Source organism: Apaloderma vittatum, unplaced genomic scaffold, assembly GCF_000703405.1.
Source record: "Apaloderma vittatum isolate BGI_N311 unplaced genomic scaffold, ASM70340v1 scaffold40956, whole genome shotgun sequence".
Classification (NCBI taxonomy): domain Eukaryota; kingdom Metazoa; phylum Chordata; class Aves; order Trogoniformes; family Trogonidae; genus Apaloderma; species Apaloderma vittatum.
In genome coordinates, this window is record NW_009723099.1 from 2,761 (window position 1) to 18,317 (window position 15,557).

General features: G+C 36.6%; 1 protein-coding gene across 1 annotated transcript; it reads right to left on the bottom strand.

Moving 5' to 3' along the window:
• Nucleotides 1-702: 702 nt before the first annotated feature.
• On the bottom strand, nt 703-14,682 carry KIF27 (kinesin family member 27; the record flags this gene model as incomplete). The annotated part of the gene is made up of 14 exons (XM_009871977.1): nt 703-1,166; nt 2,780-2,944; nt 3,410-3,608; nt 4,402-4,608; nt 5,613-5,828; nt 6,438-6,614; nt 7,849-7,962; nt 8,350-8,547; nt 9,408-9,613; nt 10,656-10,811; nt 11,346-11,479; nt 11,839-12,014; nt 12,544-12,750; nt 14,554-14,682. Coding segments are annotated over 14 exons (2,748 nt in total), but the record flags the coding sequence as incomplete, so codon positions are not given.
• Between the last annotated feature and the right edge of the window lie 875 nt (nt 14,683-15,557).

The window sequence follows — 15,557 nt, forward strand, 5'->3', positions numbered from 1 at the left end:
TCTTATTTTTCTTCCAGAAATAAGTATCACGCTTGGGAGTTGCCAAGTGCAATTCCTTAAATGCCCAACAAGCAAAACCAGAACGCGAAATAAGCAATTATCTTAATTTCTTAAATAAAACATAAAGATGAAAAAACGTGAGAAGTTATTCTTTATTCCTTTTCAGGAAGAAAATATCTTTAGGTACCAATTTTGATCTTAAGCATGGCTCATATAAAACATTTTTAGATAAAAAGCATACAGGAGCCAGTCATTATCAAAACTAGGTGACAGTCTGACAACTAAATTTTCTAGTTATATAACCAAATAAATTTAAAAGCTTGTTACTGTTTCTGACCCAAGGAAACAAAGTACAATATTGTTCTAGGAAACCTAAGTTATACAAATGCAGTGCACTCCGCAGCACAATTTTTGAAAAACAATTCAATTTTTGAACCACAACAAAAGCAAACTAGTGTAACTATTTTCTTCAATGTTTAAAGGCCTTGGAATGAAAGCTCTTAGATATTGTGTTAATCAAAATCCATCTCAGATTGACTGAAACTGTGTGAGCATAACACCCAATGACTTGATGGTGAGCAATAAGAACTAAAGAACACTTACTCATTTATCCACAGTTTATACTTAAGAAGACCATGAACAAATAAAAACTACTACAGTTGCTTCAGCAGCAACAGCTATTAAAAATGTAATGAAGAGTAACTATGTCTTAGTGATAGTAGACTTTTTGTCCATTTCAATGGAATCTGGAGCAATAAAACTGACACCAACTCCAAGGCTTGAGCGTCTCGAAGATAATTCACTAGGAGGAATATGACGTAGCTCTCGTCGAGGTAATTTTAGTGGAGTTACTCCCTGAAACTGTGTTACAGTCTCTCTTCTCTGGATGACAGAAGGTAGCTGAGGATGAGATTTCGAAGGCTGTGCTTCATCTGTTCCTGTTTTACTATCACTAGTGCTTGACAAACATTCCTTGTTGCACCCGAATTCTAGAACATCTTCTCCAAGCTTGTATGTATTCTGCTGTGTTCTTAAAATATTTGTTCTTTCTGTTTCTTTTATTTTCCCTGGCGGACTATTGGTTTCAGGGTTAAGTGTCGACTTGGATTCTTCAGAAGCAACTTCCGCTTCATCTTGACTGGATGCCTTGTCACCAGCACTGTTACCTAAAATGAAATTTAGCAGGAGGTTAAGTAGAAGTTACAACTCTTCTGGGTGCCTACCATTGAGAAATATTAGTCAACAGGGTTTTACAGCATCAACAACTTGTAGTGTGAAAGGCATAAAAATTATCAGCACCTCACATTTTATACTTTTGTAATCTACAAAAACATCAGAGGTATTAGCTGTTACTTTCCTCTGACAAGGTGCTGGTAATACAAGCCCCAGCATTCTAACTTGTAATGTATCCTAATAGGCAGCCTTAAAATAACTGGACCATGATAATCAAATATGAAACTATTCATATACTGAAAATCAATCAGCAATTACACCAGCATGACACAAAGAACACATTCTGCAAACTTGACTGTAATGTTCACACAAGCCTTTTATTGTTTTTAAAGCTCAGCAACAAATTATAAAGTGTTTTCACTATTGCAGCATGACTCACAATGTATTCAGAAGAAAAATAACTAAATACAGAGCATTTCTTGTAAAGCTTACAAACACAGGTATTTGAAAAAATTGGAAATTCAGAGAGATCTTTTCCCTTCTTCTCCTTGCCACAATTTGGCAAGGATGGGTGTTGCCTCATGTGCCTCATGTGCATACATTTCCTGAACTACATGCTTCTTTGTACACTGGACAGAGAACAGTGTTTCCCACGCTCATTTATAATCCAGCATCCAGAATATTCATGTTCACAGTTTGACAGCGTGCTTTATAGTAATGAATGTCTTGGCTCTCAATCCTGCCTAGAGGGCAAGGGCTGAGCCTTAAGCCACCCCGGAGCAGCAGGTATGTGATCAGCGCTTATGTGTTAGGAAGGCACGGCGCCACCCGAGTGGAAAGAAAGAGAAGTAGCTGTTGGGAGGAAGAACCAGGCCTGCTAAGCCTTAAGAAGAAACTCAAGGCTAAGAAGGCAGTATTGTGCATGTGAGGTATGGGTGGTGGCATCGAGAGGTGCGAGACAACCAAAAGAGTGACACAAATTGAACCTTCTGTTCTCCTCCACTTGAATAACTATTGTAGGTTTGGTCTCTGGTAAGTAAGACACAGAACAATTCAAGGCTTACAGTAGCAGTTGGTTGTTGGTTTGTGTTTTGGTTGTTGGGAGTTTTTTTGTGTCAAAGCACAATATCACATTAGAAAGCTCTTTGCCTCCCTCCTTCTCCTCAAGAGCACAAATCCTCTCTTTTAGCCTTAGCTGAAAGTATAGAATTCTCCACTGAATATCTCCCAGGGAGCAACTTCTATGAAATCAAGTGCTGGGAGCAGCCTCTCTGTGACAAAGGTGTTAGTTACAACATCATTCAGACCATTTCAGATAGTAAAATTCCTTTTCCTTAATGACAATAGTTTGACAATGTAGAGGCTGAAATTATATTAGAATTCATAAAAACCAGAACAACAATTTAAACCACTAGTGTAGCACTGCTACAGCTATAAATTAATGTCTCTCCTTTGAAATTAGGGGAGAGGTGTAATATATTCCTGGAGAACCGTTAGTTCAGTAAAAAATATGGGGTTTGTGTTTATCTGATATACTTCTGTGTTTTCACTATCCTTCAAATAGTCTATTGACAGTTGCATAAGTATTTTAAGATAACGTACTTACACTTAACGGATGCCAGTAATTGATGTGATGACTCTCCAAAAAGGCCCTTCAATTTCTTCTTCAGCTCTCTGCTGGTTTTCTTATAGAAAAATAAGTCTTTTTCCAGTTGCTGGACTTTTACTTCATACTCTTTCAAGGTTTCTGCAATACCTTCACTATCTTGTCCTAGGACAAGTAAAACTAGTTTAAGAATCAAGCATCTCTGTGTCAAAAATTAAGATGCTCAACTAGACAGAATATGTCTTGTATTTGGTGACATTTTGCTTGCACTGTGTACATTTTGTCTGGTATGACACAGGCATAAAAAGGCCCTGCCAACCCCACTTGTCAGTTTTAATACAAACACTTATAATATCAAGATCAGCAGCACCAGTATCTTTTAACTTTCCAGTATTAGCAAATTTAATATAAACATAAAAATGTTCTGATAGTGCTTTAAAAAATACTCTGTTTTCTATTCATAAAGACACCATGTGTTTGTTCTTTAGCATCCTACAAAACATCAGAATTAGTGACAGCCAAAATATATCTCTGAACCTTTTTTTTTTCCTTTCTCAGTTGGAACATAGTATTTCTCAGTAGTGAATGAAGGTAGTATTTGTGGTATGATCCCCTCCAAGAAGCAAATACCTCTGACATGATGCAGTACTAACTGTAGCTTTTTCTCATGTTCTTTGTGCTGTAGGGTCAGCTGTCTGTCACACTGCAACTTGATATGCTCAATTGCAGATTCTAATTCGCGTATTACGCTTTCCAGGTCTACAACCTTCATTTCCTGTTCTTCCAGCTGCAGTTGTAATTTACGTTCAGACTCACGTAGGCCAACAATCTAAGAAAGAAATATACTTATTTTGATTTATCCAACCATTTTGATAAAAGCTTCTACCTTTCTGCTTGATAGATTAAATCATACAAAAGCAATGGCCTCTACAAGCCATAAGCTTATACTGGAAACAGACTTGCCCGCTCCAAGTTTACACTTTAGAAATGAGCTCTGTACATTTTGGTCACAGGGATTAGTCGAATTATTTTAACACCCTGCGTAGAATTCAGATTGAAACAACAGTGTTTTCCCGATTCTGGAAAACTTCCAATGTGCATCCCACAACTTCTTCACAAGATCACCCAAGGTCACAAAGACACATGATGTCGTAATGCATTTCGATCTTACGTTTCCAGATGTCAGTATGACTCTTCAGTATGTGGCTGCACACACTGCAGGCACTATATGCAAAAATAGTTTATACTGGATTTAGAAAAAAAAGTAGGAGTACTAGCTTGAGCTTTATGAAGCCTGCAGTTGGGAAGAATTTCAATACGACACCATTATTTAAACGTATTGCTGCTCCAAGAGTAAGAAATGTCGAGCAAGGAGCAAGGAAACTTTTATATTTGCAGCACATTGTAGGCTAGTGATCTTGTTAGAAGATATACAAAGTACACAAGTATCCTATATAGCTTAATGTAAAAATTAAAAATATCTGAATTAATAGGAGATCTATGCAACCTGAAGAGATTTCCACCAAAAGCCTGTTAAATTTATTTCTTGACACCATTTAATTTCAGTACCTAAAATAGTAACAGAAAATGGGATAAAATATTAGTAATTAGCCAAAACAAACCTTGTTGAAATATTTGAAGATGATAGCTCTGAGCTCAGCAGCAGACAGGGAAACTAGTTTTCCTATTACATTATTCTCGCTCTGTGAAAGAATCTGAGAAGACGACCTAAGCAAGTGCTGGCGATTCTGAATACTTTCATTCTTGTAATCAATAGCAGCCTCCAGGGCTTCAATTCCTTCTTCCAGCTGGAAAAGGACATGTTCCTCCTACAGAGAGACACATGAGTGAGATTTTTTTTTTTAAAAAAGAGATGTAGAATTAATTTTTCTCTACGTATGACATGTTTCACTTCTCAAGACTGAAACTAAACATAGGACAAGATAAACTAGCAGTAGTACAGAGACTGGAATGGGAAAAATATGAGGTAGAGTACAAATCTAGAACACTTGTCTACTTGTCTTTTTCTGTCATAGTATCCCTTCCATGATAGAGAGGTCGATCAAATCATTCATCAAAAGAACAGAAGTCATGTTTCCTTTTTTTATCCTTTCCTTATCCTCCCCATGGTTTGACTTCTGCTATCATTTTTTCTAGTTTTCTGTTGGATTAATAAATTAATCAGGTCAGAAAGCAGTTTAGTGACCACAATTTGTGTAGGGAAGTGGCAGAAATGCATGGCCTGAATCACTGCAGAAGATTTAGAGGACCAAGGCAAGTAGGGTTCTTTCTGACATATTATCACCTCAGCCATATGGCCATACTGCTTCTAAAGACCTAAAAATAATCTGTGTAATTTATATAAATTGATTATATCTTCACTGTAACTATACTCATCAACTCATCCAGGTAGTATGACTTATTTTCACTGTAAAAATATGGAGGCCTTCAGGTAAAGTCTGTTTTTTCACAACATCGAATGAAAAAAAAACAAGAGGAATCACTATGCAAGCACATTGCCTTGTTTTATGTCCTGACATTAAAATACCTGCCTATAATAAACTGAGGAACTTCCAGCTCCCTTATTTCTGACTATGTGATCCTTAGTTCAGCAGAATTTGTCAAGACACTAGCTGAATTAAGTCTCTCTGAATATGGCATGTAATTAGTGCTGTCATAGCAATATTTTGATATTGCTATTTAGAAAAGTTCCCAACCTCAATTCCTTGGATCTAGCTTATCTAATATTTGGAAATATTTTAGTTTCTGATTGGAATGCTTTATTACACAACCCTACCTAAAACCTGTATTTATCTCAGAGATGCTTACTTACTTCAGTTGACAACACTCTACCATCTTTCAATTTCTCATCCACGCTATTTCTTCTTCTGAGAAGCTGATCCCTTTCAGCCTGGAGAACCTGAATTTTTTCCAAAATGTCTGTCTTATCTTCAGTGGTGCTGCCCTGAAGTTGCAGACCTTTATCACACAGTTCTTGATCCAGCATACTTAAGCGAGTGGACAATTTCATACTATCTTTGTTTAAAGCCTAAAAAAAAAACCCACAGCAATCATAGATATAAAACTGAGATACTGCTTCCAGTAAGAAAAATATAAGTGAGACTGTCACATTCTGCAGTGAAAAACTTGCCTGCCTTTTGCAATGGGACCCCATTTATTTTGAGTAGACAGCTGCCATAACATTTAATATTTGCTCCAAAGATGAAAGAAAACAAAAAGGTTCATGTGAGAATTAAAGTGACTAGTCATTTTAAGTGACAATGATACTCAATTTCTATTCACTTTTGCCACTGAAAAATAAATAATGCAAAATATTTCCCTGTCATGTTCTCTGGTTTGTTAAAGGATTGACTAATTTTTAAGATATGTTATTTAAGGCTCTGCAATAACAGAACTCCACAGTTCAGATTCATTTTTTTTGTTGTTGGAATTTTGGGGAGAAAGTGAATAAAAACTTTTATTCTGCATTGTTCACATTGTAAATGTTGGATTTGCTCAAGCCACACAATAACTTCATAGCGGTTGTAGGCACACAGGTCACATGACTTGAGCCTCTTCTGCTGTCTGTCTTCCCCCACACCCGGCCCAGTCTTTCAGCCAGCTATAACTGGTGAATACACGTTTTTTCTTAAATCACCTGGCTAGATCTCAGTTTCTTGATTTCCAGGTGGCTTTTCTCTTGCAACAATGCTTCTTTTTTGGCTACAATGGCTTCTCTTTTCTTTAAATCTTCTTCTAGTTCTGCTAGCTGTTGATGCTGTTGAAGAATCCTCTCCATTTCTTCATCCAGCCATTTCTTTTGCTCTTCTAATTTCTGAAGTTTAAATAGGGATCCAGAGAGCATTAACCAAAACTTTTTTTGGGTCAGAATTTTATGATTATGGGTGTGTGTTTTTTAGAATAACTGATAAAACAAAAACATTAGAAAAAAATTTTTCACTGTGAAGGTGACAGAGCACTGGCACAGGCTGCCCAGGGAGGTTGTGGAGTCTCCTTCTCCGGAGACATTCAAAACCTGCCTGGACGCGTTCCTGTGTGACCTACTGTAGGTGAGCCTGCTCTGGCAGGGGGGCTGGACTTTCGAGGTCCCTTCTTGACATTCTGTGATTCTGTGAAACTATAGAAGACATTGACATTTCTAATCTTAACATTAATTCTGCAACAGAATCTTAACTCAGGATAATACAGAAATTGGACTGACTTAAAAAGAGGCTCAGCAATGTTATATTCTTATATCTTGTATAAATAAATTTGTATCAGATGCCTTTAATGAAATGTATTCTTTTTCTAAGAACAGTTATATAAATAGATGTCTGCTATATAGACAGAGCAACTAGGTTTGGAAGGTACCACAAGAATTCAGATAGCTCATTCTCATTGCCTTATAGCAGCTATAAGATGCTGTAAGACGAGCTATTTGTAGAAAAACATTTTGACAAATTACAGTGTTGAAAGAAAGACATTAAATGAGAGCTCTGATCCTACTGCCACAGCCCATTATAAATTCATCCTGAAGCCACAGTTTATCAGTGGATATATTCCCAGTAAGTCTAAAAAATTGCCTTTATTTACTCCTAAAATTTCTTTTCACATTTAAAGACTTCGGGTAATTCATGAAAGGCTCATGTTCCAATGTCCACATCTGAAATAACTTTGCTAACCCTCTTACAAACAACTAAAACCATAGATTTCTGTCGTCTAAGTCAGAGCTGAAAACAAAAACAAAAACAATGAACCATGGAATATTTATAACAGAGCACACTTGGATCACCCTCAAACCTACCAGGCAACCAAACCTGTTGAATTCTCAGGTCTCTGAGCCAGTATCTTTGACAAATCATTAAAAAAAGAAAAGAAAAATGAGCCTCTTATTTCCTTCATTCAAAAGGGGTACAAGACCTGCTAAACTAAACTCCCAATTTTTGCTACAGCAAAAAAGAAGACAAAATAGATAGAATAATCTTCTTCCAAACACTTTACAAAGATGACTAGGGATGAAGAAAGAATATTTTTTCAGTGCCCACACAGATTTGGAATAGATTATCTACCTGTAGCTTCTCTGAAGTTCCCACTGAGTTATTTTTCTTCTTTTTAAACGCAGCTATCTCTTTATCCTTAAGTTTAAGGGTCTTCTGTTGTTGCTCCATCTTTAGTTGAAGTTCCTATAAAGAAACAAAAAGCCCCACTCTTCCTGTCTCAGTCAGTATTTTTTTTTAAAAAGCACTTCATGTCAGAGTCCACACAAGTATATAATCTGAAATACTGACCTTAAATTTACAGGTAAAATTGCAATTCAGGCTAGGCATCACATAATGACATAATATAATAAAATAAAAATAAGACAAAAATAAAATAACATAACTGAGGAGAAGGACAGACTGAAGATTTCTGTGAAAATATTTATAGACAATTTATTCAGTGCCATTTGTCAAGAAAATCATTACTTAAAGCTACAGAAAGCCTGACAGTATAGCTTCTTGTCTTTGGGGAAGCAGAGGCAAAATTGGCTCATCTCATTCTTTGCCATAAAGAAAGAGAAAGAACCCTACCTTAATTTGTTGCTGGTCCCGTTGAATCTCTGCTTCTAGTTGCTTCTTTTTTTCACTCTCCTCACACAGTCGCTTCTGCAGCTGGGCCTGCTGATGCTTCATCTGAGCCACGTTCTGCTCAAGTTCTGTAGCTTGTCTCTCACTTTGGTTAGACAATGAAGCTAGGTTCTTTGTGTCTTGCTGCTTCTTTTGTAAGGCCTGAATGTTCACAGCAAATTTCAGCTTAATAGCAGGAAAATTCAAAGCTTTCTTTATTTCACTGAATTCTTACAGACAGCAAGGGTTATTAACTTCTGCCCAAACCACCACTTGTTATTTCTGTGGTTTCTGAGCTATCTGGTAAAGTCAGCACAGGCAAAGTTAATCTCAAGCAACATGAAAAGGTAATGATGTATCATTACCTGTAGCTCATGCTTGGCAACACAATGCAAGTAGTAAAATCTAACAGAAATCATAGCTCTGGAAAATGTGGAGAAACATTAATAGTGCCAGAATGATGGTCCTGAGCTCAAGTCAATAAGCCAACTACCTCCTTCTGTATGGGGCTTGTCTGATCATCCACCATTCTGAGAGACACAGAACACCTAAACTGGCCCTACATAGAATTTAAATTTAAGTATAGCAGAAGTTAAAATTAGGAGATCAGTGCCAAAAAATGTGACTGTACTGGGCCTGGTCTTGCAAAACATCACAGTGATTTGCTTAGGGCTGGAACTTGAACAGTATTTTCATGGACCAGCAGTTTTATTTGTGTCAGGTAATAAACTTTAGTAGTCTCTTTTTGATAGTTGTTTTATGGTGCTAGATTCAATCGTGTATAATCATCCTGCATCACCCACTTCTTTCTCAGTTTATTTACCAAGAAAATACCATATGTATCTAGCCACATATATGTCAAATAGCATTCTGTGTATAATAGTATTAAGTCTCTCTAGCTACTTCAATCCAACCAGCTTCCAGTGGGTAAAACTGGTGAGAGTTTTACAAGCAGAGTGTTAAGGTTCAAAGGTGATGGTGAAACAAAGAGCTGCAAATCTTAACAGTCAGGTAAGAAATACCTGCACTTTCAGCTTAGCTGCATCCATCTTCTTTCGGAGCTCTTTTTGTAACTTTGCTTTCTCAGGAATGTCTCTCAGCTCCTTACCCTCCAGCTCCTGAAGCCGCTTTTGTGTTTCAGCCAATTCGATTTTGGCCTGCTCAGATTCTTGCTCCAGTTTAGTTATCTTCAAAGAATATTGCCTGCTTATAGACTGAGCATCCTTACCTTAAAGACACCATATCCAAATAGTTTGCAAACAGCAGGACAGTCAGTTGAAATGTAATACTTAACTCCGTAGTTGAATCATTACTTACTTCATTCTGGCTAAACCACTAATTTTTGAGACATTTCCCAAGCTGAAAGGAACATACAATTCCTTTCTAACTCTGAAATAAAGGAAGGAGTCTTAAATATGAATTCTTCATGACTGACCCGATGTCACCAAATGAATTGCCATTTGAGTGCCTAATAAAGTGAAGTTCTTCTGCCTACCGTAGCTTCTGCCAAAATGTCTTTCCTGTATTTCATAAATTTTGTGGTTTTTTGAGAAGAATATACTACTTATTCATTACTCTACTTCCAGCTTACAATTAGTAAACAACTTTGAATTTTATTTCTAGTTTCTGACTTGCCTTTTTTGGGCAATCTTTCCCAAGGTACTATTTTTTGGGGCACACAATCTTTCTTGGTGCCAAAAGACAACCTCAAGAGAAGGTATATACAGACCAGTGCGATTGAAGCGGATGAGCAAAAAGATCCTTACTGTCATCATAAGTTTCTGGCAGATATATATATATATATACCATGACAGATGTGTGAAGGATGTAGGCTAATGAGGCCACTGACCTTTTTCCTCACCCACTTCTGACTCCTGCTTCTCTACTGCAGTGCTGGGAATGCAAGCATTCCCAGTACAGCGATGTATCTTCTCGCCTATCCCAGACACCATGTGACAAACACGTGTCCATGAAGGCATCAGTAGCACTGAGCATACATGAAAAATTGCTATTGGTGGATAAATGCAATAAGCAGCAAAGCACAAAAAACACTGAACAAACACACCTGCGTATGACAACTGATTATGTTACAATACAAATTTACAGCTTTCGGTGCAATCACAGCAAGTAACTAATAAAAGTTAGGAAACTTCAAGCGATTAAAGGCGTTCTTGCATAAAAAGTAAGACATGCAAGACTTCAGAAGTTTTGTGCTGTATCTTTCATTTCTGAACTTCTTAATCCTAATTTCCCCTACAGTAGCCAGTTACCTGTTCTTACTAATTCCTTAAGAAGTTCCTCTTTCATTCTGATATTAAGTGCAAGTTCTCTCATTTTTTGCTCGGCCTCAGTGAGTCTCAACTTTGAATTCTTTAACTTCTGCATGTTAAAAACATGACGTTTCTGGAGGCTGTCAATCTCTTCACCTTGAAAAAAACCAAAGCAATATGGAGATAAAAGGTCTGGAATATAGTCTGTATCAAAAAGAAAGTGCTCTGGAACACTGCATATGTGGAGTTCTCGCACACAAAGCAAAAGAATCAAAGGACAGAAGAGCGCAAAGAGTCCCTTCCCTGACATGTGTCTAAACAGGATAAGAAAGGATTGTATGTGCTAGCATTTCAAGACCCTAAGTCGGAGGAAAAATACTCCTTAAGTACATCTCAGATAATAGCATCTATTTTCTTTCACTGAAGCAGTACTTAAGTTTTATATCTAAACAGCATTTGATGACTGAAGCGCTCTCTGGCTAGTAAGTATTACTTCAACGCTAAGGTCACTGACATCAGTTTTGGAAAGGGGAAGAAGAAGAGAATCTCAAAAGCCTACACTGAACTATAATCAAGAGATATTTTTATTAAACACATTTTTTTTTCTGGGAAAAATAATTACATGTGTTAAAGACATTCTTACATATTCTGATACTGTAATAAGATTTGCTATTATGACTTCCATTTTACCTGTGGTTGTGTCAGTCTGCAGCACAGATGTGTTGGATAAACCAGACTTGTCTACTTGACACTTCGTATCACTTAGATCAGGAAGAAAGCACAGAGAAGCTTGTCTTCGTGTCCATGTTCGGTTTATGGAATGCCTAAGGGAGAATGAAAAACCTGCTACATCACAAACACACAGGAATTATTTTTCCTTAAGCTTCATGAAAAGTACCTGATCTTAACAGAGAAGAATCCCAAGTTCACAAAAGCATTTGCACCTTCTTTCCCATCTACTCTCCACCCCTCTGACCTTCATCATAGATTTGCGCCCCAAAACAAGGATTATGCAGCCTTTATTAAGTAAAAAACTATGTTTATTAAACTTATTTTGTAATATGCCCAGCTGGTCCTGTAAGTTTACTATAAGTAACGTCACAAATGGCAGGACCAGGCAGTAATACTACCTTTGCTATACAGTTGTCTGTAACAAAAATTCAAGCATAATAAAACCAATTACTTAAATAAGGTCTTCTTTCTGTTTCCTGTATTTTCTTCCTCTTCATCGCTCCGATCAGAGAGGGGGCAGTCAAGGACTCTATCCTGATCTTCTATGTTGCTCAATATCATCTGGCTGCGAGCACGGAGTTCTGCCATTACTCGGGCCAGGCAGAAGGCAGGAGGACTGGTATATACCTGTCAAAAAGCACACCAAAAATGTGATGAGTAGAAGCACTTGCAGCAATCTAGCAATTCTTTACTAATATTTAAAAAATATTTCCATTTAAAAGTCTCTCACCATCTGAGCTTGCAAGCAAAACTATAGAGGTATTTCTATAATAACTCTTAACAGCTTTGTAACAAAAGGTTTAGCAAGAGCTTAGAGTGATTGTTCCAAATTTGACAGAAGGTACCGTGAGCAACTCATTGTCCAATGCGTTCAACAATAATCATTCATTTTTTATAATGCTTCGTATCTGAACACTTTAAAAAAAACAAACAGGAAAGCACCCGAAAAGACTAAAATTTTAGCACTTGCAATAATTTTAAGCCTGCACTTTTTGAAAAATTGTGGCATAACATATGTTGCACGAGACATTCAAAAGTAATTTTTCAGAGTCTTTAATGGGAAACTAAACAGCCATAATTTGTCATGTCAAGTCTAATTATTGAACAATAACCATTACACCTTTTGGGGGTAGACCTAACCTGATGTAGACCTTACCTTTCGGGTCTCTCTCCCTGAAGGTGAGTGAAGAGAGTGTAGCAGACTCTTGGTGTGTGGGACACTGTATGGGCTCCTTGCAGGTGCCACAATAGTTGGCCCATCTGAACAAGCACTTGAGAAGTCCAAAGCTTTCGCATCTGTTAACTTCTCTAATTTTTCTCTCAGCTGATCAATAATCATTTGCTGTTCCACCATTTTCTCATTCTCATGGGGGAAAAAAACCAAAGCAAAACTGTTGCTGAACATGAGCCTTGTATTATATTTCTAAATTCTTTACAAAGGTCACGAATCTTGTAAATCCCTCACTGACCGTACATTCTTCTGCAGTGCACAAGCAAATTCTGCAACAAACTGAAAATTCTACAAAAATGTTCAAATGAAAGACATGATCTGAGCCTAGTTATGTATACAGGATTCCTCTTTCACTTTGAGCAGTTCCGCTTTGAAGATTATCTGTATTAATAAACATACACACGATCCCAGAATCATGTAAAGGCTACCTCTTTTCCTTCTAGCCAGCCTCAACTTTGTTGGTAATGCTAATTTGGAGAACTTATCTGCTTCTCCAACAGCAGTCTCTGTACATTGTTCAAAACTGCTTCTCTTACCTCAACTGATTCATCCATAAGGCCAAGAATATATCCATTTTCAAATCCCTCTATTTCATTCAACTCTTTTAAAAGTACCTTTAAAATCTGGCCTAAATAACAACAGGAAAGTTGAAAAACTAGGGATACTAAACTGTAAGCACACAATGAAAGATATTTTTCACTTTACTTTGAATAATACATTTTCATTCATTCTTTATGTCTTGTTTTCTTAGACTGTGAATCTTCCAGACACACAATGACTTGCAATTTGACGTTTTGTTGGAATACAATACATAATATTCCTGTGTGACAGGAAATAGAATATAAATGAATACCATATTTGTTAAGATTTTGGAGGCAGTAAAGGCCAACTGATAAACCTTGAAGCTATTATTTAACCCTTTAAAAATGCTTTGTCCCTGGATACCCTTGTACATACAACATCACGTTGAACACCTGTTACTACATAAATACATATCTTTATAAACATTTGCTATCTATATACTACTTGCTACTTTTAAAGTTCTTGTTCTACCACATATCACTAAATTACATAGTCCTGTGAATACAACTTAAAATCTTTGACAGAAGTGGATGTTTTTCAGTACTCTACCTATTTTCTATTTTTTTTAATAGAAGTGGCATTTTAGTGGATTAAGTCCCAAAATGGTGCACGAAAGCTCTCAAGCTTCTCTCCTGTCTCTGATACTGAAACAATCACGATCCTTTACCTTCACTGTGACTACTTCTTTCATTACCTCTACCTTGTATCCTCGAGAATCTATATAAGCATTATCTCAGTGTAATGTTGACACTATGATGTACAGTTTAAAAAACGAACAAAAAAATCAATCTAGTCAGAGAAGACAGAGAAGAAAGAAAGTGACAGAAGGAAGAAAAAGATGGTGACTGGTACACTTACCTTTCATTCATTGACACTCCCCAAACCATCAGCAAAGAAGAGGAAAAAGGAGAAAAAGCAGAATAAGGAGAAAGTACTAGCTAGCCATACTTATGATTTTCTCTTTTTAGAAGTCAGATAATTTATCATCCTTGGGACAGGCAACACCAGAAGAAACTTAACTATTCTATTTATGATCTCCTGGATCTTGAAATATACTACCCAGCATATTTTCATTAGCAAGCACGAGATCTAGACAAGGAAGGTGGCAAGTGTGTTTCCACTATGTCACTAGGTTTTCTCTGATGGTAAATAGTGAAAAAATTACGATGAGATTCTGTCTTTTTAAGTCAAAAGGCAAGAATGCTCTAATTTTTAATAAAGCTATAACAAAATATGTTTCTATGTCACCTTTTAATTAAAGCATTCTATAGGATCTTTACAGTCTTTTTTAGATTGTGAATAATCTTTAAAGACGTAACTCATTAATTGTAATGTGTACCAGAGGAAAAATACCTGTAATCTATGTGCTTCTTGAGCATACTTTAAAGATTCGAGTTGTTCTTCCTTCTCCTTTATCTGGTTCCGTAGGCTCTGCAGTTCACGATCTTTCTGGCTAAATACTTCTTCATCCATATCTAGAGCCTATATAATAAAATAAAGTTTCAGCTGCAAAAAGGGGCATTATTATTCTTACAGTTGGAAAATTAAAACAAACAAACAAACAAAAAACTACCAAAACCTCATTCGTTGTCAAAGATGTGACCAGAGCTGTAAGGTATATAACAGCAAATTGGCTAAGTGGCTATCTCTGGTTTCTACCAGTTATTTCTTTACTTCTATTTCATCTATTGTTCCAAATGGAATAATGTGCCCACAACTAAATCTACTTTATTGAAGTAGGTATCTAAATCTAATTATTCTCTTCAGGGTGCTGTGAGAGGTGGCCACAAGATCTCAGCATCATTGATAAGATTAATATGGACCTCAACTGAAAAAAATAAGGGCAGCTGTCCTCATTCTACAACATATATAAGAGTAACAGCTTAAAGAAATCATGAGAATGCTTCTTCAGATGTTCTTTTAATAATCCATTACTAGTTGAAGGAGACTTCCATATGTTGTTACTCTTCCAGAAAGCCTGTAGAAGCTTGTAGAAGTACGAAAATATCATCTCTCCCTGTTCTAAAACTGGATATTTCTTTACAACCAGCACACATACATCTTTCTTCCAAGAAATGATAGCTTTTAAGAATGCACTTAAGAATCTGATGTCTTTTTAAAGAATAGAACTTTTTTCAAAGTCTGTGTACCAATGCAAATGTTTCTACTAAATGTAGTTGAGAAGTGTATCCTGTCCCCCACTGTTGCTGTATCATTATGCAGAGTTGAGACAACTACAGAAAAAAAAAAAGCTTTCACAGATGTTAGGATGCTGACAGAATGGGGCAGCATGTAGTGACAGAAAAACAAAGCACCATATTGCTCATGTTGTATTATACATCCATAACTAAAAGCAG